Source organism: Diplotaxodon limnothrissa, linkage group LG3, assembly GCF_057381915.1.
Source record: "Diplotaxodon limnothrissa isolate DT_005_m linkage group LG3, D_limnothrissa_male_GT1.1, whole genome shotgun sequence".
Classification (NCBI taxonomy): Eukaryota; Metazoa; Chordata; class Actinopteri; order Cichliformes; family Cichlidae; genus Diplotaxodon; species Diplotaxodon limnothrissa.
The window spans coordinates 50,598,913-50,626,221 of record NC_140598.1 but is presented as its reverse complement, the minus strand read 5'-3'; the positions used below and the strand labels follow the sequence as shown (position 1 = coordinate 50,626,221).

General features: G+C 39.7%; 3 protein-coding genes across 4 annotated transcripts; all 3 read right to left on the bottom strand.

Annotated features, from left to right (window-relative positions):
• Positions 1-229: 229 nt before the first annotated feature.
• LOC146636462 (uncharacterized) lies at positions 230-27,309 on the bottom strand. Its single transcript, XM_085350339.1, has 12 exons — positions 27,267-27,309; positions 25,244-25,346; positions 25,031-25,152; positions 24,776-24,846; positions 4,983-5,108; positions 3,958-4,053; positions 3,666-3,797; positions 3,452-3,586; positions 3,301-3,338; positions 2,323-2,363; positions 797-2,239; positions 230-237 (listed from the first exon to the last, which is right to left on the bottom strand). Exons 1-12 carry the CDS (start codon positions 27,307-27,309, stop codon positions 230-232), a joined length of 2,358 nt encoding a protein of 785 aa, XP_085206465.1.
• On the bottom strand, positions 14,749-16,766 carry LOC146636464 (uncharacterized). Of its 2 annotated transcripts, XM_085349536.1 has the most exons (3): positions 16,622-16,766; positions 15,660-15,662; positions 14,749-14,928 (listed from the first exon to the last, which is right to left on the bottom strand). In XM_085349536.1, the coding sequence occupies exons 1-3, from the start codon at positions 16,764-16,766 to the stop codon at positions 14,798-14,800; spliced, it is 279 nt and encodes a 92-aa protein (XP_085205662.1). In that variant the 3' UTR covers positions 14,749-14,797. The 2 variants fall into 2 exon arrangements, with proteins under 2 accessions (XP_085205662.1, XP_085205661.1); XM_085349535.1 differs by lacking the exon at positions 15,660-15,662.
• Positions 20,463-24,428, bottom strand: LOC146636463 (uncharacterized). The gene is made up of 5 exons (XM_085349872.1): positions 24,420-24,428; positions 23,712-23,807; positions 23,417-23,542; positions 23,191-23,325; positions 20,463-21,551 (listed from the first exon to the last, which is right to left on the bottom strand). Exons 1-5 carry the CDS (start codon positions 24,426-24,428, stop codon positions 20,463-20,465), a joined length of 1,455 nt encoding a protein of 484 aa, XP_085205998.1.

Below are 27,309 nucleotides of genomic sequence, written 5' to 3'. Positions count from 1 at the left end.
ACCACTAGTTTCAGTGTAACATTTATACTTGTGTTCCCTTCAGTGAAAATTAAACAAAAATATGCCACTAGTGGAAATATTATTTTTGCCTCAAAACAGATTACCATTTATACCATTTATACTAAAATCCAAGAAAAGAGGAACGGTCACATGAAAAAACTGATATTAAAAACAATACTGGGAAATATTAAACCGGGAAACAATATTTTTAAGAAATCAGTCTGGTCATTTAACAAACTGCATCACAGTGAAACAGGGTTTATGTCGCAAAATCACAATTAAATGGGATAGAGTAAAAAAAATAGCAAAAATCGTGTTTTCTTTTTCACAGCAAATGATTCTAAAGCTGCTTAAAATAATAAAAATATACTGGTATGTTTTTTTTTGTTGTTGTTTGTTTTGTTTTTGTTTTCTTGCCTCTTTCTTCTTGCTGATAACACACATACTGCATTCTCCAATTAAATCAAAATCAAGATAGTTACACTTATTAAAGAGCTCCGCATATGGCTTGTATGCTACTGATCTCTGTGGCCTGCTTATAATGTCTTCAAATAAAGATGATTCATTTATGCTGAATTATCACAAGTGGAGGCTTGTAAAATATATAATCTTTTAAAAAATATTTCAACTTAATCTGACTCCAAATTCTGGTGTGGCCTTTTCAGTTTTTTCCTTGCCTGCGCAAAAAACCCAGTAGTTTTCTTTTGTTTTGTTTTTAATTTTCTTTCTGTGCTGCCACTGTTTTTTCTTTCTTTCTTTTCTTTTCTTTTTTTTTTTCTTAATGGGATGCACCCACATGTCTCATTTGTTTCATCATATTCTGAACCTGCAGGTTCTATTTCTCCATCATCCATTTCATGATTTTTGTTGTATATTGAAGAACTTGTGTCATTATGTTTTTGTTCTTCTCTTTTGGTTCTTCTTTTCTGCTGCTCTGGCAAACTTGACTCATTCGGTTTAACTCCTCCAGGCTTGATAGCATTGTTTGCCTGCACTTTAGTTTCAGTCTTTCCTTCATTATTTTTGACATGTCTCTCAGAGCTGCCCTGTGAGGTTTTCTCTACAGTTTCTATTCCCGTGTTCTTCAGCTTTGTCCCAGAATGCTCTCCATCAGGGTTCTGCTTTTTTTCTACAGAAGTTATTTGAACGTTTCCTGACTTCTGTGAACCACGTCCTCCTTCTGTGATTTCCTTAATCTCAGTGCTGACCTTTGGTTGACAATTCTCTGCTTTTGTTTTTTCATTAGTACCAAAATCCTGGTTTTCTTTCTGTATTTCTATAGTTTCTGATCCTGCTGGTCTCTGAAGGGATTTCTCTCTTATCTGAATTTGTTCAGTATTTCCTTCATATTCTTCCTCCACATCAACATCTTTTTGTGTTTTAGCAGCACCAATTACCTTCTCTGCTGTGTTTTCCCCAAAATTACTGTGGTCACCTTTATTAGCTCCTTTTATTTCTGTCCTGTCCTCCTCCATATCACTGATTTCTCTCTCTACACAAGCATCATTATTTGAATGTGTAACACTGATATCCTGCATGTTCAATGTATCACTGTATCCATGTTCATGAATCTGATCATCTTTTATTGTGTTTTCTTTTCTAACATCAACTGTTTCTTTATTTCGAAGTGTGTCACAGCACATCACTGCTGTTGGTTTATCAGCACTAATCTTTCCTTTTGCATCGTTTTGAAAATCTGTTTTTGTTTTCGCCTCCTCAGTGTGACTACAGTCGTAATAAATTTCAACTGTTTGTTTATCCTCCTGATGTTCATATATGTTCTCTCTAACAGCTGGAGGATCTGCATGGCTTTTTTTCTCTGACTGTTTATCTTCGGCTTTATCTGATTTACCATCCATTAATTTACTCATCTCATACTGTCTGTTTAGTTCATCACATACTGCTGATGTGTCACTGACATCAAGTTTAAAATCAGGATTAATTTCTGGCCTGTTCTTTTTAGCATCATCCACTTCTGTATGTTTTTGATCCAGGTCATCACTTCCAGTGGTTCCATTGTCCTTATTTAGTTCTTTGTCCGGAGGATCCACATTACAAGGGGTGTCAGGTGATCCCCCTGCTTCTTGTAAGCGAGCAGCCTTTGGATTATCCTCGGTGTCTTTCTCCTCCGCGTCTTCTCTCTTTCTCTTATTTTTCCCATCTTGACTCTGATCATATTCACTACTGATGGTGGGTGGTTCACTGATGGACACATCTGTGGACTCTTGAATACCAGTATCTAAGGCATGAAGCACAAAGCAAAAACAAAGTCATGCAGGCACCAAACAGCTGAAGAAACCACAATAAAATATCTGCTCTTACCTTTCTTTTTCCTGTAAAACAGAAGATATGCAGTCTGGAACCTAATGGACAAATATGATATATGTTACTGTCGCATGCAGTGATTTATTTGGCTAATATTTTAAAACAGATTTATTTTTTGCAGCAGTGTTTTCTGACTTATTAATATGTGTCTGTGTATGTTGATATTTTTCTAATAGCGTAAATATTTAAAGATACACCTGTTTACATTTTCTTCATTCATTTTATTATTTTCGCTTTTGCACAGGAGAGTTTTAGGGATAGAGTTGAAACAATACTTTAACATGTAGCACAGTATATTTGAGAAAAGTGTATTGAATGCATGTTTTGTTTGATACAAATGCGACTCTACGCTGGGGCAAGAGGGGGCGTTGCCCCCTGAAACAAACATCCTGCCCCCTTAAGTCAAACTTTTTGAAGTTGTTAAAGAAAATAATAGATAATAAATAGAATAATAGACAAACTGAATATGGATAAGAATTACTACAGTAGCTGAAATATCAGCTGGTTTCATGTCTCGTTTATTCTTTTCCTCTGTGCTCTGTTTAAGCGCATCCAATCTACAATCTACAATTTTTTTATTACTATGCATGTATTATGTATTGTCTATGTATTGTCTTTTTTAATATATATATAACTTGGCCTACCCTTTTTTAATTTTGTTAATATTGGGAATAGTGAGTAGTACTATTGTTGGGTTTAAACATATTTAATGTAGGACATCCAATTAAGGTAAATTTCATGTTTTTTTGTTGTTGTTAGAATCTCACGAGCAATATTTTATTTTATTTTTTCTTCTTTTGTTTTTAATGAGGTCAGGGGGTTTGCGTGCCTCAGTTACCCTAAAAGCTAGATTAGCTACATTTATGTCTGCCCACATATATATAGATTTCTAGAACGGCCATGGATGCGAACGTGAAAAGTTATGAAATAATTGGAAAATAATGTACAGTGAGGATACAAAGCACAAAAACTTACCTCTCAGTGGTATCCAGCTGGAATGGCTGATAGTCAGCCTGATGATGGAAAAAATAATAAAGTTTGACATGATGGATTTGTTTGGCCACTGTAAGTCATGAGTAATGTAAACTATTTTTTGTATCAACAATGAATGAGTGTTTAGTCCTACCTCTGTGACAATGGTATCATCAAATTGATACCATTTGTCTCCATGTTCCTCCTGGATCTTGATTGTTGCACTGTAATGTCCACCTCTCAGATCCCCAAAATGATCCACAAACGCATACAGTTCATATGTCTGACTCTGATTACCAAAGGAAAAACAGAAAGCATCAGAATGACTGAAGAAAACAAACAGGATTGTGATAAAATACTAAAAATACCTCTGGTATCTGCAGCCTGTAGGGAACCTTCACAGAACAGGTGATTTTGATGTATGACATGTAATTATAGTTGAACTCAAACCTCTTCAGCATCAGACACAAAACATCTGGATGATGCTTTATTACATCTGTCTGAATGAAAAACATTCAATTCAGTTCAGTTTTATTCATACAACACGAAATCACAATAACAGTTGCCTCAAGGAGTTTGTCTGTTCCCAATACATGTTAATATGCTTGAGTAATTGTATTTAATGAATCATAAAACAATCATAAACTTCTTTATACTCACCATAGTAGCATCAACTTTGTCATCACACTGCTCACAGTACATCTGATTTTCTCCACAGAAATCTGAAGGTTTAAAAAACTCTCCAATTCCTTCTTCCTGAAAAATAAATACACCCATGTTATTTAAAATCAGCTCAAACAATCATGTGATGACCAGTGAAGTGAAGAATGTTTCCACGAGGAGGAAGATTTAAACATGACCTACTAACTTTATTAATTCAGACTCAAAGGTTAAGATATATTGCTTAAGAGAAAAGTGAAAAAAATCCAAACCAGTAAACATATATACAACTTCTCATGTTAGCATTCATTTGGACTGTAGGAGCTGATTTAAATAATTTTTAGCTTAACCAGTTACCTGATATAAAATTGCCACACCAGCTTTTTTTTGTAGTTTTGCCTCCGTACACCACCACAGTGGATTGTAAATCAGTCAGTATGTGACTGAAGTGCAGACTTTCAGGTTTAATTCAATGATTTTTAAAAATAATTTTGTATGACCTGTATCAAAATTACAGCTTTTTTTTGGACACAGATCCCACTTTTTCAAATTAATTGGACAACTGACTGACAAGCAATTTTTTGGTGAGATCAGGACTATTTGCTTGTTCTTTCATGACAAAGTCAGCATATATACTATCTAAGATTGATTCAAAGTGTCGAATGTGTGCTTTATATCTTATTGCTTTAATTTTAATTTAATATAAATTGTGAAACCCAAAGATACGTTAGTGCAAGTCAGAGAGGCCATGATTAGTATAAAAAATCTTCAGGATTCCATTTTTTTCAGAGATCATTGCTATACATTTTCCTGCTACATAATCAGACAAAGCACTGCACAGAATCCACTTAAGCAAAGCTAAATGCAGTGGATAGAATAAAACAGTCATCATTTACTGAGCGAAATATGAAAAGATTATATATCTTTTACTGGCAAAAGGATGTGAGGTCAAAACAATTTCTCACAGCTGCTACATCCTGAGAATAGAAACATGCAGAGAAGTTTGCAGCTTGTCAGATCCTTACCACACTGTAGTCTTCACTGCAGGAATCCACCAGTGAAAGAGGAAGATGCCAAAATGGTGCATCTCCATCAGTCTGTATATGACTTTTAGAACAGGTGGTCTTGTTTGCTAACTGACCGTGAAAGATCTGAAAATACAGATGCACAAAAATCTGTTCATTTTCTTTCAGTTATAATTAGATAGCATTTGTTCACAACAAAAGTTGACAAAGCATTTTATACTGTAAGACAAAGACCCCTGAATTAAAAAGTTATATATTGATCCAGTGTATAGATATATCAATGAAGACCTTACCTCTGATGCATCAGGACTGGTCATTCTTAAAATCCTCTCAAAGTACTCTGCAGCATCCTGCTGTTCATTCACTGTGATAAATGCATGTTATTATTATTTTTAAGTCATTTTGTAATTTCAACCTACAATTTTCCATTGTTATAATGATGAAACATTTGAATAAATAATAGTAATATGTTTAAAGTTATACAGTGCTCAGGAATTTACAGTGTTAAAAAAGTTTTGTTGTTCTGTACCATTGTTGATGCCCATCTTCTTTGTTATTTTATATGTGTATGTTGTATCCTTATGTAAGTTATCAAATAAGACTTTCAGATGATGATCAAGGAAGTCAGTGTTAGGATTTTTTTCAGAGTACCTACACAGGAAGTAAACATGAGTGATTAACAAATGCATCCTAAACTTCATATATGATAAATACAGAATCACACTTAAAGCTGGACAACAAACTTTTTCACAGCCTCTCTGAAGTCTTTGGTCATGAACAGCACCTGCAGCACACTGTTCAAGTAACATGTGGATCCTTGTTTCATCAGACCATGGTACCTGTTAGCTGATGGGAAGAAAGAATGCATGCAAAGAAGCTATATATTTAAAACGTTAGTCTTGATCATAAAATACCATAGAAGAGAAACAATCCAAAACAGTCAAACCAATATATATATATAACTAAACACCCAGCACGCCCCTGTGGACGGTCAATCCTTCAAGCTCGGGTCCTCTACCAGAGGCCTGGGAGCTTGAGGGTCCTGCGCAGTATCTTAGCTGTTCCCAGGACTGCGCTCTTCTGGACAGAGATCTCCGATGTTATTCCCAGGATCTGCTGGAGCCACTCGCCTAGCTTGGGAGTCACCGCACCTAGTGCTCCGATTACCACGGGGACCACCGTTACCTTCACCCTCCACATCCTCTCGAGCTCTTCTCTGAGCCCTTGGTATTTCTCCAGCTTCTCGTGTTCCTTCTTCCTGATATTGCTGTCATTCGGAACCGCTACATCGATCACTACGGCCGTCTTCTTCTGTTTGTCTACCACCACTATGTCCGGTTGGTTAGCCACCACCATTTTGTCCGTCTGTATCTGGAAGTCCCACAGGATCTTAGCTCGGTCATTCTCCACCACCCTTGGGGGCATCTCCCATTTTGACCTCGGGACTTCCAGGTTATACTCGGCACAGATGTTCCTGTACACTATGCCGGCCACTTGGTTATGGCGTTCCATGTATGCCTTGCCTGCTAGCATCTTGCACCCTGCTGTTATGTGCTGGATTGTCTCTGGGGCATCTTTACACAGCCTGCACCTGGGGTCTTGCCTGGTGTGATAGACCCCAGCCTCTATGGATCTTGTGCTCAGAGCTTGTTCTTGTGCTGCCATGATTAGTGCCTCTGTGCTGTCTTTCAGTCCAGCTTTGTCCAGCCACTGGTAGGATTTCTGGATATCAGCCACCTCCTCTATCTGCCGGTGGTACATACCGTGCAGGGGCTTGTCCTTCCATGATGGTTCCTCGTCTCCCTCCTCTTTCTTGGGTTTCTGCTGCCTGAGGTATTCACTGAGCACTCGGTCAGTTGGGGCCATCTTCCCAATGTATTCTTGGATGTTCGTTGTCTCATCCTGGACTGTGGTGCTGACACTCACCAGTCCCCGGCCCCCTTCCTTCCGCTTAGCGTACAGCCTCAGGGTGCTGGACTTGGGGTGAAACCCTCCATGCATGGTGAGGAGCTTTCTTGTCTTTATGTCAGTGGCTTCTATCTCCTCCTTTGGCCAGCCTATTACCCCAGCAGGGTACCTGATCACGGGCAGGGCGTACGTGTTGATGGCCCGGATCTTGTTCTTACCATTCAGCTGACTCCTCAGGACTTGCCTGACCCTCTGCAGGTACTTGGTGGTTGCAGCTTTTCTAGCGGCCTCTTCATGGTTCCCATTTGCTTGCGGGATCCCCAGGTACTTGTAACTGTCCTCTATGTCTGCAATGTTGCCTTCTGGTAGTTCAATCCCCTCAGTTCTGACTACCTTCCCTCTCTTTGTTGCCATCCGGCTACACTTCTCCAGTCCGAACGACATTCCAATGTCATTGCTGTATAGCCTGGTAGTGTGGATCAGTGAATCGATGTCTCGTTCACTCTTGGCATACAGCTTGATGTCATCCATGTACAGGAGGTGGCTGACAACTGCTCCGTTCCGTAGTCGGTATCCGTAGCCAGTCTTGTTAATGATCTCACTGAGGGGGTTCAGGCCTATGCAGAACAGCAGTGGGGACAGAGCATCTCCTTGGTAGATCCCGCACTTGATGGTGACTTGTGCTATGGGCTTGGAGTTGGCCTCTAGTGTTGTACGCCACATCCCCATTGAGTTCCTGATGAAGGCTCTTAGGGTCCCATTCATCTTGTACAATTCTAGGCATTCCAGTATCCAGCTGTGGGGCATTGAGTCATAGGCCTTCTTGTAATCAATCCAGGCAGTGCACAGGTTGGTCAGTCTGGTCTTGCAGTCTCGGCTGATTGTTCTGTCTACCAGTAGCTGGTGTTTTGCGCCTCTGGTATTCTTGCCAATTCCTTTCTGTGTCCCGCTCATGTATTGACCCATGTGCCTGTTCATCTTAGCCGATATGATGCCTGACAGGAGCTTCCATGTAGTACTGAGGCAGGTTATTGGTCGGTAGTTGGAGGGGACCGGTCCCTTCTTGGGGTCCTTGGGGATCAGGACCGTCCGGCCTTCAGTTAGCCATTCCGGGTGTTTCTCGTTAACTAGCAGCTGGTTCATTTGTGCTGCCAGACGCTCGTGGAGTGCAGTCAGCTTCTTCAGCCAGTAGGCGTGAACCATGTCGGGCCCTGGTGCTGTCCAACTCTTCATACTGGAGACCCTTTCTTGGATATCTGCCACTGTGATGGTTACTGGACCCTGTTCAGGGAGGTCGCTGTGGTCTGCCCTCAGATCCTCTAGCCACTGAGCATTGCCGTTATGGGTTGCATCCTTCTCCCATATGCTCTTCCAGTATTGCTCCGTCTCCAGCCTTGGTGGTGCTGTTCTCTTATTGTTCCCTTGCCACTGAGAGTACACCTTTGCTGGTTCTGTGGAGAACAGCTGGTTTATTCTCCTGCCTTCTATCTCTCTGGTGTACCTCCTCAAGCGGCTGGCCAAGGCTGTGAGTCTTTGCTTGGCAGTTTCCAAGGCCTCAGGTATGGACAGCTTGCTGTATTTCTTAGGCACCTTATTTGTCGCACCTTTCTGCAACTCCGTTAGTTGGCTACTTTGATCTTGCCCTCTAGCCTCCTTCTCCATGGAGGGTACTGCCCCTTGTCGCTGTTCAACTTGAGTTGAGAGTCGGAGTTGCAGCAAGGTGCGACAAATAAGGTGCCTAAGAAATACAGCAAGCTGTCCATACCTGAGGCCTTGGAAACTGCCAAGCAAAGACTCACAGCCTTGGCCAGCCGCTTGAGGAGGTACACCAGAGAGATAGAAGGCAGGAGAATAAACCAGCTGTTCTCCACAGAACCAGCAAAGGTGTACTCTCAGTGGCAAGGGAACAATAAGAGAACAGCACCACCAAGGCTGGAGACGGAGCAATACTGGAAGAGCATATGGGAGAAGGATGCAACCCATAACGGCAATGCTCAGTGGCTAGAGGATCTGAGGGCAGACCACAGCGACCTCCCTGAACAGGGTCCAGTAACCATCACAGTGGCAGATATCCAAGAAAGGGTCTCCAGTATGAAGAGTTGGACAGCACCAGGGCCCGACATGGTTCACGCCTACTGGCTGAAGAAGCTGACTGCACTCCACGAGCGTCTGGCAGCACAAATGAACCAGCTGCTAGTTAACGAGAAACACCCGGAATGGCTAACTGAAGGCCGGACGGTCCTGATCCCCAAGGACCCCAAGAAGGGACCGGTCCCCTCCAACTACCGACCAATAACCTGCCTCAGTACTACATGGAAGCTCCTGTCAGGCATCATATCGGCTAAGATGAACAGGCACATGGGTCAATACATGAGCGGGACACAGAAAGGAATTGGCAAGAATACCAGAGGCGCAAAACACCAGCTACTGGTAGACAGAACAATCAGCCGAGACTGCAAGACCAGACTGACCAACCTGTGCACTGCCTGGATTGATTACAAGAAGGCCTATGACTCAATGCCCCACAGCTGGATACTGGAATGCCTAGAATTGTACAAGATGAATGGGACCCTAAGAGCCTTCATCAGGAACTCAATGGGGATGTGGCGTACAACACTAGAGGCCAACTCCAAGCCCATAGCACAAGTCACCATCAAGTGCGGGATCTACCAAGGAGATGCTCTGTCCCCACTGCTGTTCTGCATAGGCCTGAACCCCCTCAGTGAGATCATTAACAAGACTGGCTACGGATACCGACTACGGAACGGAGCAGTTGTCAGCCACCTCCTGTACATGGATGACATCAAGCTGTATGCCAAGAGTGAACGAGACATCGATTCACTGATCCACACTACCAGGCTATACAGCAATGACATTGGAATGTCGTTCGGACTGGAGAAGTGTAGCCGGATGGCAACAAAGAGAGGGAAGGTAGTCAGAACTGAGGGGATTGAACTACCAGAAGGCAACATTGCAGACATAGAGGACAGTTACAAGTACCTGGGGATCCCGCAAGCAAATGGGAACCATGAAGAGGCCGCTAGAAAAGCTGCAACCACCAAGTACCTGCAGAGGGTCAGGCAAGTCCTGAGGAGTCAGCTGAATGGTAAGAACAAGATCCGGGCCATCAACACGTACGCCCTGCCCGTGATCAGGTACCCTGCTGGGGTAATAGGCTGGCCAAAGGAGGAGATAGAAGCCACTGACATAAAGACAAGAAAGCTCCTCACCATGCATGGAGGGTTTCACCCCAAGTCCAGCACCCTGAGGCTGTACGCTAAGCGGAAGGAAGGGGGCCGGGGACTGGTGAGTGTCAGCACCACAGTCCAGGATGAGACAACGAACATCCAAGAATACATTGGGAAGATGGCCCCAACTGACCGAGTGCTCAGTGAATACCTCAGGCAGCAGAAACCCAAGAAAGAGGAGGGAGACGAGGAACCATCATGGAAGGACAAGCCCCTGCACGGTATGTACCACCGGCAGATAGAGGAGGTGGCTGATATCCAGAAATCCTACCAGTGGCTGGACAAAGCTGGACTGAAAGACAGCACAGAGGCACTAATCATGGCAGCACAAGAACAAGCTCTGAGCACAAGATCCATAGAGGCTGGGGTCTATCACACCAGGCAAGACCCCAGGTGCAGGCTGTGTAAAGATGCCCCAGAGACAATCCAGCACATAACAGCAGGGTGCAAGATGCTAGCAGGCAAGGCATACATGGAACGCCATAACCAAGTGGCCGGCATAGTGTACAGGAACATCTGTGCCGAGTATAACCTGGAAGTCCCGAGGTCAAAATGGGAGATGCCCCCAAGGGTGGTGGAGAATGACCGAGCTAAGATCCTGTGGGACTTCCAGATACAGACGGACAAAATGGTGGTGGCTAACCAACCGGACATAGTGGTGGTAGACAAACAGAAGAAGACGGCCGTAGTGATCGATGTAGCGGTTCCGAATGACAGCAATATCAGGAAGAAGGAACACGAGAAGCTGGAGAAATACCAAGGGCTCAGAGAAGAGCTCGAGAGGATGTGGAGGGTGAAGGTAACGGTGGTCCCCGTGGTAATCGGAGCACTAGGTGCGGTGACTCCCAAGCTAGGCGAGTGGCTCCAGCAGATCCTGGGAATAACATCGGAGATCTCTGTCCAGAAGAGCGCAGTCCTGGGAACAGCTAAGATACTGCGCAGGACCCTCAAGCTCCCAGGCCTCTGGTAGAGGACCCGAGCTTGAAGGATTGACCGCCCACAGTGGCGAGTGGGGAATTATTTTTTTTTTACATATACATATATTATGAGTTTAACTGGGTATTTATTTCCAATATTGATATTACTATAAAATAATTTCTTTGATGTGATCGGCTGATTGGGAAAGCACGTGCTGATTTATATTGTGTTCCAAAATTTACAGTGCAGGGATAAAGAGAGCTAATAAGTCCAAAGAACTGCCTGTAAACTTCCAAAATAAATTACGTTGACCTATAGATCAGGGCTATTTAGGCTTGGAGCATTGCCAGGAGTGTAGTGGCTTTAGTAAGTGGTAAACTAGAACAAGCAAAACTCTTTCTTTAGAGTCCAGTGTCTGTCCAAACTAAGTAATCAACCTAGTGCAGGAAATTGGTTAGAAAAAAGAATCTGAAAATAACTTCAGAAATTCTAAGAGAGATCTATAATTCAGCAGTTTTCTGTCTATTAAACATTTATGATGATAAGGATGTTGATGTAGGCTAAATGGAAAAAAGCCAGCACTCCAATTACATGAGTACTAAAAAGACAAAAAGGAAATCGAAATTTCTGTACGCTGGATAATTGTACAACTTCAACAATACGTCTGAGTAGGAAAACAAAAAAACCTCTAAATATTTTCTAAAATCGTTGAAATATTTGTTATAAACAATACCTCTGTTGTGTCCGCTCATTTTCCGTGCCGTCCTGCGATCACTTCACTTCTGCACTGCTAAAGAAACCTCACCTTAAAAAGAAATAAACCGCAATTAATAGCGGTAAGAAAACACTAAACAGCAACTAAACAACAACAACACGTACAAACCTTTAGAAACTATTTAGTTTACTCTCGACGCCAACAAGCAAACAAGCAAACTGCGACCGGCAGATTAAGTGAATTTAAAAGCCCCGGAATACTTTCTCTTTCTCTTCTAGTCGAGTTGCTGCAATGTTGCATTCATGCTGTGTTGGAAATCTCGAAATCATCAAAAGACAGCTATGACTGACAATTATATACAGTTATTTCCTTTTCAGAACCCGATTATTAAAAATGTGAATGAAGAACACGTTACATGTCCTGTCTTAAAAACACATGTGAATTAACCCAGGAGCTTTTAACATGGACTCCTTCTACACTTTAGTTCCGGCATTTATTTTTAGCTTAGGACCTGAAATTAGTGTAAGATCAATTGGGTTGAATTTGAAATTTAAATAAGACTGTGAACGCAGCACACGAAGTAATTAAACGAAGCAGGGCGTAAAGTTTCCTTTGGATTTCATTTTTATACAGTACACAGCTTATACTATGGTGTTAATATACCTCCATAAGAAAATATGTGTTGTGAAAAGTATCCATCTACATCATCTACGCCACTTTGAAATGCAGCAAGTGTTTTTATCCATGGAATAATTTTTATCACAGACTTTCAGTCTACACGTTCAAACCATCAATGTGTCTTTTAGACCCCATTCCTACAAAACTGCTCAAAGAATTCCTGCCATTAATTAATTCTTCGATCTTAAATATGATCAACCTATCTCTAATAATCGGCTATGTACCACAGGCCTTCGAGGTGGCTGTAGTTAAACTTTTACTCAAAAAGCCATCTCTAGACCCAGCAGTCTTAGCTAATTATAGGTCAATCTCCAACCTTCCTTTCATATCAAAAATCCTTGAAAGAGTAGTTGTCAAACAGCTAACAGATCATCTGCAGAGGAATGGCTTATTTGAAGAGTTTCAGTCAGGTTTCAGAGCTCATCACAGCACAGAAACAGCTTTAGTGAAGGTTACAAATGATCCTCTTATGGCCTCTGACAGTGGACTCATCTCTGTGCTTGTCCTGCTAGACCTTAGTGCAGCATTCGATACTGTTGACCATAATATCCTATTAGAGCGATTAGAACATGCTGTAGGTTTTACAGGTACTGCACTGCAGTGGTTTGTATCATATCTATCTAATTTGTACATGTAAAGGGAGAGTCCTCTTCACACACTGAGGTCAAAAGTGTTCTACAGGGTTCAGTGCTAGGACCAATTCTGTTTACATTATACATGCTTCCCTTAGGCAGCATCATTAGAAGACATAGCATACATTTTCACTGCTATGCAGTTGACACCCAGCTCTATCTGTCCATGAAGCCAGATAACACACACCAATTAGTTAAACTGCAGAAATGTCTTAAAGACATAAAGACCTGGATGGCTGCTAACTTTCTGCTTCTTAATTCAGATCAAACTGAGGTTATTGTACTCGGCCCTGAAAAGCTTAGAAATATGGTATCTAACCAGATTCTTACTCTGGATGGCATTACCTTGGCCTCCAGTAACGCTGTGAGGAACCTTGGAGTCATTTTTGACCAGGACATGTCCTTCAACGCACATATTAAACAAATATGTAAGACTGCTTTCTTCCATTTGCGCAACATCTCTAAAATTAGAAATATCCTGTCTCAGAGTGATGCTGAAAAACTAGTTCATGCATTTATTACTTCCAGGCTGGACTACTGCAATTCATTATTATCAGGATGTCCAAAAAACTCCCTGAAAAGCCTTCAGCTAATCCAAAATGCTGCAGCAAGAGTACTGACAGGGACTAGAAAGAGAGAGCATATTTCTCCTGTTTTGGCTTCCCTTCATTGGCTTCCTGTTAAATCCAGAATTGAGTTCAAAATCCTGCTCCTCACATACAAGGTCTTAAATAATCAGGCCCCATCTTATCTTAATGACCTTGTAGTACCATATCACCCTATTAAAGCACTTCGCTCTCGCTCTGCAGGCCTACTTGTTGTTCCTAGAGTATTTAAAAGTAGAATGGGAGGGAGAGCCTTCAGTTTTCAGGCCCCTCTTCTGTGGAACCAGCTTCCAGTTTGGATTCGGGAGACAGACACTATCTCTACTTTCAAGATTAGGCTTCAAACTTTCCTTTTTGCTAAAGCATATAGTTAGGGCTGGACCAGGTGACCCTGAATCCTCCCTTAGTTATGCTGCAATAGACATAGGCTGCCGGGGATTCCCATGATGCATTGAGTTTTTCCTTTCCAGTCACCTTTCTCACTCACTATGTATTAACAGACCTCTCTGCATTGAATCATATCTGTTATTAACCTCTGTCTCTCTTCCACAGCATGTCTTTTATCCTGTCTTCCATCTCTCACCCCAACTGGTCGCAGCAGATGGCCCCGCCCCTCCCTGAGCCTGGTTCTGCCGGAGGTTTCTTCCTGTTAAAAGGGAGTTTTTACTTCCAACTGTCGCCAAAGTGCTTGCTCATAGGGGGTCATATGATTGTTGGGGTTTTCTTTGTATCTATGAAGCGCCTTGAGGCGACTTTTGTTGTGATTTGGCGCTACATAAATAAAATTGAATTGAATTGAATTGAACTATGCTTCTTGTTCATGATTCAGGGAACCCACTGGTGGATATACCTTAGGCTACAGTATTTGTGAGAAAATGTGCCCTGCATTTATTTAACTTATTAATACGGCTTCTGTTTTCCAAGGACCTCCAAATATGCATGCTTAATCAAAGATGACACATTTGAAATAATACAATTTTATTTTATTCATCAGTGAAAAATGACTGTATCAAAAGTGATTTAAAACAAGTCTTATATGTACGGTAAACAGTGGCAGGAGTTTTCAGGAGGAGTCAACGGCATTGGCAGCTGTAGGTGGAGCCTGTCTCAGTCAAGCTCTCAGTCCTCCGGGAAGTCTCAGCACTACTTGGATAACAGACATATGCTGGATTCCATATTCAGACAGTGCCTTCTTGTCTTCATCCAGATTCTTGTCTGTGAATATCAGCCGCAGATTCCCATCTAACACACACACACACAGAGCGAGTGAGAGAGAGAGAGAATAAGAGAGTTACTACTTTTTCTGTGTTAACGATCCACTTTACTAAACTAAATAATTAAATAAATCTATAGCAAAATGCTACTAAAATGCTTCTTATCAATAAATAAATAAACAAAGCTTCATAATCTAATAATAGTCTTCAGTGGCGGTCTCTGGGCAAACACTCCCTCTGGCACCCCCCCCCGCCCCCCCCAACAAACACACACACACACACGCGCGCACACACACACACACAAAACATATTAAGGATTGTACATTAACATAAACTGTTGTACACACACACACACATATATGAAGACAGAGAGTATGCATAGTATGCAAATGGCCACCAAACAGCCATCATAATTCGTCATACAATGAGAACAGGACAAATCAACAATTGACAATGACTATTTAATATTAAAATCTGTAACATATTGTATTGTTTGGAGTTTAGTCTGTTACTGTTGCTATTTTTACCATTTCTTCTTGGAGCAACGGTAACCCACATTATTTCCTTAGGGATTAATAAAGTATTCTGATTCTGATTGTTTCAGGATGACCTGCCATTATCCAATGACACATCTGCTTACCCGTATCTTTTGCTCATTTCTCCTCCTCTTCTTTTCTTTTTTCTAAACTGAGAATCTGATGGCTTTGAACTTTTCTTGTCCATCTTCCATTAGTTTTAATTTTGCACTCCAGTATGAACTCCCTCAATCCGAGGATCACCACAACATAACCTAACAGACCTACACCTTAGTTCACAGATTCACTTTGTCTAGGGTTTATTTCTGGGATTTCACACAACCCAGGATTCAAATCATGACTACATGATGGGCTTGGATTTACAACATTATAAATGAAATGTGGTCTATTTGGAAGCAGCAGGGCCCCCTCCCTTTTCGACGGGTTGTGTGTGAGACTTTAAATCAACTGTAAATTATAAATTTTAAATTGTTATTGATCTCTTTACCCCTGGTCCTAAAGTGTATATTTATTTTCTCACTCTTCTTATATTTATTGTTTGTTTACTTGCACTGCTGTAACTGGAGCCTCGTCCTCTCGTCTCTCTATATACTGGACTGTATGTAGCGGAGATGACAATAAAGTTTACTTTGACTTCAGCAGCGAGCAGGCGCACCGAGGGCTCTCGCGCTCACTTTTCGTGTATAGAATTTCGAAAAAACATCGGTGCAAATTATAAGTCTGTATTATAATGTCTGGTGTTTTCGTGTTTGTTGGTTTGTTTTTATTTTGCTTTATTTTGCGAGTTGGTTATTAGATGCTGCTCCAGCCAGCCAGAGAATCCCCGGCCGCCCCGCCCTCTCCTCCCTGTGCCGCAAGCAGCACGCGCACCTCGCAAACGGGGGGTGCCCTTACTCCCAGCAAATGGGCGATAGAAAACCGATCGGTGCCTATGACATTTCCTGGCTGACGTCGGTGCAGCATGACTATCAGCATTTTTTTTTTTGCCGATGCCCGTGATGCCGCCCGTGTCGCCCGTATCTAAAACCGCTACTGATAGTCTTGATCCGCCATAACAAATGAAATATCTTTTTAAAAGGAAATTTTGGAACAACCTGAACAATATTAAACCAAGATTCCGAAAATTACACTGAGCTCGTTCATCGTGTCGATAATGTAGGCTAATGGGTGTTTCGGTGTATTTACCTGCAGTCTCCGGAAACTTCTGTCTTATTTTTTCCCTCAGCTGCTCCACTGTCATGCTCTTAAACTGCTCCTCAGTGTTGCTCAGGTCGACGGTCACCTTCCCACCCCTTACTCCAGAAACCACGACCTGGTACAGCTTTCCCATCCTGTGCGCTCCCTCCGCTTCTGCTGCGGACGCTAATAAGGTACTTCTGGGTCTGACGTCATAGGGCTGAGTATTCACTTTCACTTTCATCTAAATGATTGTTTTTACCACTCACGCGTCTTCTTTTTCTTTTTAAATTTTACATAGCTGTATAAAAAAGTGGGTTGGATATATTAGATTTCCTCTACAAAATGCAAATTCGGCTTTTTTTTTGTAAAAACAAACAAACGATGAAAAACAAATCTTTTAATGGTGTTTGTGAGAAGCAGTTTACCTATAGTGCCTGTGCTGTGCATCCCTCACCATTTACACACTCAATTGTTCAGTGTGTAAATGCATTTCCTTTTTGGATGTCACACTCTTTTATAGCTGGAAATCACCTAATATGCCAGTTCATGATGAGTGGGCGTGTTTGTTTACCAGCTGTTCCCTTCTCATGCGCATTTCATTAAAAGTCAGGGCTGCAAAAAAAACTCTGTATAAACGCCACTGTAAAATACCTAGGCTATTTGTTTATTTTTATTACTCTTATTTATTAGCATAAAAAAAAACTGCTGCCCTCACCATCAGTGCTAAAGAGTAAATAAAGTGAAATAAACATAGAAGAACACAGACCTGCTACACAGCGCTATTTCACGTGACTTCTGGTAACTGCTGGGGGAAACTGAAAGTTAAAAACAAGTCTTGGTGCTGTCAGTGGTGATAACACGGTAGCCTCTGTGTTCACTTCACTTTACTGCATAAACAGAGCTTGTTTATCAACGGAGAGGACGGAGCAGAGAGCTTCTGAGCTAAAATGACTGAAGAGAAAAGATACGACCCCAGAGACACGACGCTGAAATTCGTCAACAGGCCCGATGATCTGGATCCGTTACATAAGAAATAAAAATTAATAATCATAATTGAAGTCCCTTCATTCATGTCTTCTCTTTTTAATAACTGTGTATGATTTGATTTGGAATTATTATAATAAATGCACTGGTTATCCCAATTAAAACCAAATGAAGTGGCATCCCATACACAAGTTTTAATTTTGTGCTAAATTCGGCCTTTGAGCAAAGTAGGTTCTCTTTAACACCGGGCAGGCTTTTCCACACTGTTTAGTTCACTGTCTGCGCTTATTGTTGTTCCTCTCAGCTCCAGTGGAAGGAGACCAGGGTCTCAGAGCACAGATATCCTGCGGCCATGCCGTCACCCCGGAGTCGCTTACTGGGTGGTGTTGCAACTTGTTGGATCAGGTATTTTCCAGGTTCTGAATAAAGTCATTGGTTTTATTTAGTTTTACTTTCAGTTTTCTACAAAACTGCGCTACCAAACAAAATGCTGCACTTTAAAGAAATGGTGCAAAGTGTTTCAGAAGTTAATTAATAATTTAAATGTATAATGAAAAATTAGTAAGGTTTTTAAAACAAGGGTATATTTGTAGGCTCAAATATTAGCTGGCATACCTTTTTAAAAATTGGCAAGTGGAGTGAATTATTAAGTAAAGAAAAAGCTCTTATTGTATACCATGTAATCAACACAAAAAGAGGGAGTTGTTCATATATATATATATATATATATATATATATATAATTATTATTATTATTATTATCCAGTTACATAAATTTCAGCTTACCATTACTTAACTGTAACCACGCTTGATACCGTGATATTACTTGGCTATTACATGATTATTACTTTGGTAATTGCATAGTATTAACTTAGAAATTATCTCACTCGTTTCCCTCTTGTAACCCTATTATTACCCCTTTATAATCGACCTGTAATCAAAATAAAAATGGTACCTGAATATTTTAAATGCTTAATTTTGCATTGCTGTAAAATAGAACTATATACCACTCAAAAAATGTGACTGGTTGACTTTTAGAATGCGATGTCTTTTATTAGTTTGTGTCCTCACATATTACACATTATAGGATGGATTGGGGTTTTCTTTTTTTCACATTTTAACTAGCTAATACTCAGGTACTTTTTGATGCATCTGTTATTACAGATCCGGATTCATTTTGATGGTAAGAAACGTGAGTGAAAATTCCAGGGTTTTCTTTCTGTGGATGTTCCCAGTCATTCAGGTCTTCTTTCCAAGCTTCTTAGTTTTCCAGGGTTATTGCCTTAATAGTTTTTGAGATATTCATGTTTAAACATCGCAGCAGATTTCAACGTGTGGAAAAAAAAGGCCTGATTGTTGCTCAACAGCCCATCTTTAAAAATATATATATATCTTGAAAAGTTCTTGATATGTGAAGCTAAAATTTCACAGAACTCATTATAAATGTCCAAATTTTAGTCTATAAAAAATTTATGCAAATCAGAGATGGTCAAGCAGAAAATGTTCTTAAAATTTGATGATATTACACACTTGGTATCATCAAACACTTGGTATGTCACACAAATGGTACTTAAAAAGGGGTACCAGAACTCGAGGGGATTCACTTTGTGAAACCTGACTTTAAACACAAAGCCAATCTAAAAATAGAATTGTTTTAATTTAATTCAAAATTTTTGTGTGATTCTAGACTAGCTTTGGCTAATAACTGCGTGTCAACAGAAAATTTTTTTTTTGATCTTTTGAACTTTCTATTTCAGTATATGAATTTAGCCAAATGTAACATTTTTTTTAAAACACCTGTGCTGTCGGCCTTTTAGGAACTGTAAGTTAATTAAAAATGCTACACTGACATCAGTCACCCCTTTTGTGAGGATGTGATAGTACATTTCTGAAGTACAGGACAAATAAGTTGAAATATATTCAAACATTTATTTTTTAAACTACATACTACAGACAAAGTCAAAGTAAAATTTATTTATATTGCACATTTAAAACAACAGCTGTTGACCAAGGTGCTGTACATTTAAGATAATTAAAAGAGATAAAAACATAGGAAGACATAATAAAAATGAAGAAAAAGTAGTATAAAATGAGAAGAATAAGACAAATAAAAGTAGTACAAAACTCATTCTGATTTAATAGCCAAGGAATAAAAGTCGGTTTTCAGACAGATTTTGAAAGTGTCTAACGTTGGGGAGGTTCTGATGAAAAGGGACAGTTTGTTCTACAATTTAGGAGCAGTCACAGCAAAGGCCTGGTCTCCTCTGTGCTCTTATCTGGACCTCGGGACAGTTAGAAGCATTTGATCCGCAGATCTCAGTGATCTTGCTGGAGTGTACCAATTTAAAAGATCAGAAAGGTATGAAGGTCTTTGAACTGTAGGAGGAAGCCGGAGGACCGAGAGAGAACCAACGTAAACAAAAACATGCAAACTCCACACAGAAAGACCCTGGTCTGATGGTGGAATCGAACTCAGAACCTTCTTGCTGTGAGGCAAGATCAAGTGTAGTATCATAAAACATATGTTACATAAAAATTCTGAAAGCTAATCAAGCAAACTTGGGCTTATTGTTACGAGACATTCTTTTTAGGCCACATTTCACACAGGCTACATTAGCTTGTAGATTTGTAAACATGATCATCAACATTACCCTTCAGTTATTTTAATAATTTAATGGACCTTTTACCCCCAAATCATATGTACATCTTTTTCTTTATGCCTGTTGTACTGTTCATTGATCTAGATTTCTTTGGTGTAAGCTGGCCAGTTTTAGAAATACTCACTGTAGAAGCATACTTTTCTCTTTATAACAATGGAACAATTACAGGTTTAAGTATTTTTCTTTAAAGCACTTCTATTGAGTTTAAATTACGTACATTTCAAAGTAATTGCTGGAAAGAATGTTGTCAAACTCTGTGCGGAATTCAGGGTAAGAACTGTAAGTGCACGGTATATGAAGGGTAGCGTCACAAGTATGACCAACAGGCCTTCTTCTGAGCCCAGTTTCAGCATTAAAGGACACAAGAATTTTGTCAACACAAATGACAGAAGACCCAGTGCAGAAACGCAGGATTTTTTCAGCTTTAGTTTCATCAGCAGTTTTGACATAATGCTGAAGATAAGTAAAGATGGTATGTTCTCTTTGAGACAGCACCATGTTTGTTGTTTCAAACAGTTGCAATACTCTTTTGCCTGTGGCCTTCTTTGTCTCATACAGAGACAAAACCCTTTCCTTGTCTGACAGTTTCTGCTGTAGACATACCATAGGTGTGGAGAAGCAATCAACTATGTACTTTGGCTCTTGCAGAATGGCCTTATGAGCCATTCTTTCAATGGCAAGTTGTATGTTGGTCTTAGGGGGTAGGGAGTGGGAGCCCATCCTTGTGAAAAGGTCAAGCAGGTCCTCGTCATCACTTTCACCCATTGTGCCCTGGAGAGCATTTTCAACTGCTGATCTCTCAACAGGAGCGACATAGTTGAGAAACGATGTCATCAGAATGTCTATACTGACTGAGTCAATTCCATGAATGCAGGCTAAAATGAAAGCCTTTGATAGCCTCACTGGAAAGACACCATGGTCTAGAAATCCTTTCACCCAAATTTGACCAACCGCTTGCCATTCAGCCTCACAAAAGTCAGGCCTCAGCCTTGGAACTCGCTCTGTTTCACCTTCACACTGTTCCACAAATTGCTCCCAAAATGCAGTGTAAACCTCCCTTGACACACCAGCATCATCGATACCTCTTTCATTGACAAAGTCCATCTTTAAAGTCACAGTCATTATGCTTTTGTCCTTAAATACAAACAAAAGATCTTCAACAACCTTTATCCTACGAATTGATACAGTTCGAGGGCTTTCTGGACTTCCTGAGTTGCCAGTTGAACTTGATGGAAAACGTTGCTTGCTGGACCTTAAAGGCAGACTTTTTGCGATGGAATTCAGTCCATTGTTCTGAACACAAGACAAAACATACAAATGGCATAAAAAACACAAATTAATTACACAGATAACAAGAGAAGTGAGAACACACAAGGGACACAGCTGACACAAATTAACATGACGCCACAGGGGAAGCACAACTAGATACATTGAACAAGGAAACAAGACCTTTACAATAAAACAGGAAACAGAGAGACATGACTGCCCCGAAGCTGTTTCCATAAAGTTGGGCGCATTAAATTGTCCAAAATGTCTTGGAATGCTAAAGCATTAAAAGTTCTTTTCACTATGACTAAGTGGACAATTGATTGTGGACTCTTTAGTAGTTAAAAAATTTCATGGCCTTTTTGCACAGGTAGCTTCCTATCATGATACCAAGCTGAAACTGACTGAGGTCCTAAGAGTGAGAAATTATTTTACAAATTACAAACTATCACACAGATGCACAAACTGCAACGTCTTTACAGTATGTAAAAGGATTTCAGAGTTGCCTACAGTGATAAATCTTACCTGTGGAATTTGGGCTGCTCCCTCATGTATGACCTGCATATTTGACATGGCCAGGCTGCGCATCTCCTTGACCACTTCAGCAGCAGCATCTGGGAGACGAATTAGAAATTAGGTATGCAAACATTTCATGTACTCACTACGAAAACCAGTTAAGTATTTTTTTTTAAAAACAGTTTGTCCTTACCTTTACTTTTTCTGTAAAAAAGAAGATATGCACTCTGGGATCTAATGGAAAAAAGCATTTAATTCATTTTCAAATAAATTTAAATGTATGGCTTACATAACAGCATTTTTGTAAACCCAATTTTTGCACTTTGTTTTATGTGTCTTCATTTTCCCTGTGAAGTGCATTGAGTTTCAATTATCATTGTCAGGGTTTTGCAAACCAGCTTATTTCTACATCTACTCCAATATTTGGATGCTAATTTTGCACCATTTACTCTCTACCAGTCATTTAAGAATCTCAATTACTTATAATTTGCAGAATTTTTACAAATTTTAAAATAAATTTTGTAATTCAATATTATTATTGATAAAGCTACACAGAAAATGGACATTCTGCATAATGGGTATTTCAGTATATTTTAAATATAATTTGATACCACCTTTTACTTTTTACAAAACGCTTGTTTTGCCATTAATTCTCCATTCTCTTTCGCTTATCCTTATCAGACTTGTGGGGGTCTCGAGCCTATCCAATCTACCACAGACAAGAGGCAGGGTACATCCTGTCTATCGCAGTGCTCTTGTTTTGCTACTTTACAAAATTATTTAATATAAAACAATTTTCACAAACGATTCAGGCACCAAAAGAAAGATAGCTGTACATGCCTTCAGTGCTTATTCCCTGCATTGTATACATATTGTATGTATGTATGTATTCATACCAACTTTCAAGTAATATTTGAACTACAATGGAAAAATAAATGGAAAAATATATACAGTCAGGGAAACAAGCACAAAAACATACCTCTCAGTGTTATTCAGCTGGAATGGCTGATAGACAAGCTGATGATGGAAAAAATAATCAAGCATAACATGATGGATCTGTCTTGCCACTGTAAGGCATACAAGTAATTGTGCAACACAGTGATTTAGGAGCATGTTTTAGTATCAACAGTGAAAAAGTTATCAGTCTTACCTCTGTGACTCTGGTATCTTGAAAATGATGCCATCTGTTTCCGTGTTCCTCCTGGATCTTGATTGTTGCGGTGTAATGTCCACCTTTCAGATCCCCAAAATGATCCACAACTGCATACAGTTCATATTTCTGATTCTGATCCCCAAAGAAAAAATGACAGCCATCAGAATGAGCAAAGACAATGAAAATGATATTGATTAAATATTAAAATATACTATACATGTACCTCTGGTATCTGCAGGGTTTCAGGAACATCCACATAAGAGTTGATGTATGATATGTAATTATAGTTGAACTCAAACCTCTTCAGCAGCAGACACAAAACATCTGGATGATCCTTTATTACAGCTGTCTGAATGAAAAACATTCAATTCAATTCAATTATATTTTATATTCATAAAGCACCAAATCACAACAACAGTTGCCTCGGGGAGCTTGTCTGTTCCCAATACATGTTAATATGTTTGAGTAATTGTATTCAATGAATCATAAAACAATCAAAAACTTTTCTTTAAACTCACCATAGTAGCATCAACTTTGTCACCACACTGCTCACAGTAAATCTGATTTTCTCCGCAGAAATCTGAAGTTTTAAAGAACTCTTCAATGCCCTTCACCTGAAAAATGTTATTTAAAATCAGCTCTGACAAAGATGTGCTGACCAGTGAAATGAGGTGAAGAATTTTTCTTGAAGAAGAAGGTTTTTAACATGACACATTAACTTTATTAGGTCAGACTCAAAGGTTAAGATGTATTGTTTAAGAGAAAAGTGAAAAGAAAAAATCTAACCAGTACACATATAGGCAAAACTAGATAAATTGTGTATTTTTAAATTAAATAAAGCAGTCCTAAATCAATCATTTAGACACCCCAAAAGTTATTTTATAGGTTTTAGGTTTTATAATGAAGTCTGTACTTAGGCCATGGTACTTAACATGGTTCAACAACTATTTCATTTTTATAGCACTGTAGCTACAGGAATTATCATGTCAGTACTCCTCCACAAAGAAATCGTTTGATTTATGCAATAATGATGTGTAAATGATGTATACTAAAATATTAACAAAGTGATAAAGTGTAACACAATTTACGCAGTGAAAAAAATGAGTGTTGTGCTTTTTATAGAAAGTGGATAAAATGAAAGTAAAACAGTTATTATTTACTGAAAATCGGAAAATATTATATATCTGTAATTGACAAAAGCATGTAAGGTCAAAACAATTTCTCACAGCTGTCATGTCCTGACAGACAGAACATGCTGACAAGTTTGCATCTTGTCAGATCCTTACCACACTGCAGGAATCCACCAGTGAAAGCTGAAGATACCAAAATGGTGCATCTCTGTCAGTCTGTATATGACCTTTAGAGCAGGTGGTCTTGTTTACTAACTGACCGTGGAAGATCTGAAAATACAGATGCACAAAAATCTGTTCATTTTCTTTCAGTTATAATTAGAAAGCATTTGTTCACAACAAAAGTTGTTCAAAGCATTTTATACTCTAAGGCAAAGACTCCACAATTAAAAAGGGATATTTTGATCCAGTGTATAGATATAGATATCCTTTGGCATCGATGAAGACCTTACCTTTGATGCATCAGGACTGGTCATTCTTAAAACCCTCTCAAAGTACTCTGCAGCATTACGCTGTTCATTCACTGTGACAAATGCATATTATTATTATTTTTTAAAAGAAGTCATTTTGTAATTTTACCCTACAATTTTCCATTTTTATAATATTTTAATAATTATTTTAAATTATGTATGTATTATTTTAAATTATTTTAAAGTTATACAGTGCTCAGGAGTTTACAGTGTTAAAAAGGTTTTGTTGTTCTGTACCGTTGTCGATGCCCAGCTTGTTTGTTATTTTATATGTGTATGCTGTATAGTTCTGCAAGTCATCAAATAAGACTTTCAAATCATGATCAAGGAATTCAGTGTTAGGATTTTTTTCAGAGTACCTACACAGGAAGTAAACATGAGTGATTAAAAATGCACCGTAAACTTCATATATGATAAATACAGAATCATGCTTAAAGCTGGACAACAAACTTTTTCACAGCCTCTCTGAAGTCTTTGGTCATGAACAGCACCTGCAGCACACTGTTCAAGTAACATGTGGATCCTTGGTTTATCAGCCCATGGTACGTATTAGCTGATGGGAAGAGAGAATTCATACAAAGAAGATATATATTTAAAACATGAGCCTGGATCATAAAATACCCAAAGAGAAATAAACCAAAAACAGTTATTTTATAATTTCTACATTAGGAGTTTAACTGGGTATTTTTTTCAATGTTAATATTACTCTAAAACATCTCATTTGCCAATTCCAGTCAAATTCAGTCATTTGATTTGGTTGGCTGATTGGGAAAAGCACATACCAATTTATATAATGTCCCAAAATTTACAGTGCGAGGAAAAAGAGAGCTAATAAGTCCAAAGACTACCTGTAAACCTCCAAATTATATTACATTGAACCAAAGATCGGGGGCATCTAAGCTTGGAGCATTGCCAGGAGTATAGTGGCCTCAGTAACTGGTAAACTACAACAGTTTGGAACAAGCAAAACTCTCTTTAGACTCCAGTGTCTGTCCACAGGGGCGGTCCTAGCCTGTTTGGTGCCATGGGTGAACATTCCCTCTGGCATGCTGGGGTAGCAGGTTGAGGGTCACAGACACTAACAGACAAAATAAACGGATCCACAAGACCAGTAATGTTGTGGGGATGGAGCTGGACTCAGTTAGGGTGTCTGAGAGCCGGATGTTGTCCAGGATAAGGACAATGTTGGATAATACCTCCCACCCACTCATGCTGGCTAGTCACAATCCTGGGTTGTGCGAAATCCCAGAAATACACCCTCGACAAAGCGAATCTGTGAACTAAGGTGTAGGTCTATTAGGTCATGTTGTGGTGATGGTTGAGTTGGGGGACTTATGTTCATACTGAAGTGCAAAATTAAAACCAATGGAAGATGAACAAGAAAAGTTCAAAGTCATCAGGTGTTCAGTTTAGAAAAAACAGAAAAAAAGAGGAGAAGAAACAAGCAAAAGATACGGGTAAGCAGATGTGGCAGGTCATCCTGAAACAATCAGAATCAGAATACTTAAATATTAATCCCTAAGGAAATAACGTGGATTACAGTTGCTCCAAGAAGAAATGGTAAAAATAGTAACAGACTAAACTGTAAATTATGAATTTTAAATTGTTATTGATCCCTTTACCCCTGGTCCTAAAGTGTATATTTATTTTCTTAATCTTCTTATAAATATTGTTTGTTTACTTGCACTGCTGTAACTGGAGCCTCGTCGTCTCGTCTCTCTATATACTGGACTGTATGTAGCGGAGATGACAATAAAGTTTACTTTGACTTCAGCAGCGAGCAGGCACACCGAGGGCTCTCGCGCTCACTTTTCGCGTATAGAATTTCGAAAAAACGAAAAAAGTCTGTATCATAATGTCTGGTGTTTTCGTGTTTGTTGGTTTGTTTTTATTTTATTTTGCGAGTTGGTTATTAGATGCTGCTCCAGCCAGACAGAGAATCCCCCGCAGCCCACCCTCTCCTCCCTGTGCCGCAAGCAGCAGGCGCAAACGAGGGCGCCCTTACTCCCAGCAAATGGGCGATAGAAAACCGATCGGTGCCTATGCCATCCCCAAAATGCGCTGGCTGATGTTGGGGCAGCATGAGTACGAGCAACTGTTTTGTTTTTGTTTTTTTGCCGATGCTCGTGAAGCCGCCCCCCACCAAGATGCCGCCCTGGGCAACCGCCCATATCACCCCTATCAAAAACAGCTACTCTGCCCAAACTAAATAATCAACCTGGTGCAGGAAATTGGCTAGAAAAAGAATCTGAACATAACCTCAGATCCCGAGAGAGATTTGTAATTCAGCAATGTTCTATCTATTAAACATTTATGATGATAAGGATGTTGATGAAAGCTAAATGAAAAAAGGCAAAAAGGAAACATCGAAATTCGTGTACGCTGGATAAATATCCATCTCCAACAATACGCCTGAGGATGAAAACAAAAAACAAACAAACAAAAGAGCTTTAAATATTTTCTGAAATCTTACCCAGAGATGTATTGGTGCACTGTCCGTTCATTTTCTGTGCCAT

What these genes read in the sequence shown, in the direction of transcription:
- LOC146636462 (XM_085350339.1), bottom strand. Translation starts at nt 27,309, where the DNA reads ATGGCACAGAAAATGAACGGACAGTGCACCAATACATCTCTGG. An exon ending in GTGCACCAATACATCTCTGG is followed by an intron (nt 25,347 to 27,266) that starts GTAAGATTTCAG and finishes TCTTCCCATCAG; the next exon opens with CTAATACGTACCATGGGCTG. An exon ending in TTCAGAGAGGCTGTGAAAAA is followed by an intron (nt 25,153 to 25,243) that starts GTTTGTTGTCCA and finishes CTTCCTGTGTAG; the next exon opens with GTACTCTGAAAAAAATCCTA.
- LOC146636463 (XM_085349872.1), bottom strand. An exon ending in ACAAAGTTGATGCTACTATG is followed by an intron (nt 23,543 to 23,711) that starts GTGAGTTTAAAG and finishes TTTTTCATTCAG; the next exon opens with ACAGCTGTAATAAAGGATCA. An exon ending in AAACCCTGCAGATACCAGAG is followed by an intron (nt 23,326 to 23,416) that starts GTACATGTATAG and finishes TTTGGGGATCAG; the next exon opens with AATCAGAAATATGAACTGTA.
- LOC146636464 (XM_085349536.1), bottom strand. Translation starts at nt 16,766, where the DNA reads ATGGGAAAGCTGTACCAGGTCGTGGTTTCTGGAGTAAGGGGTGGGAAG.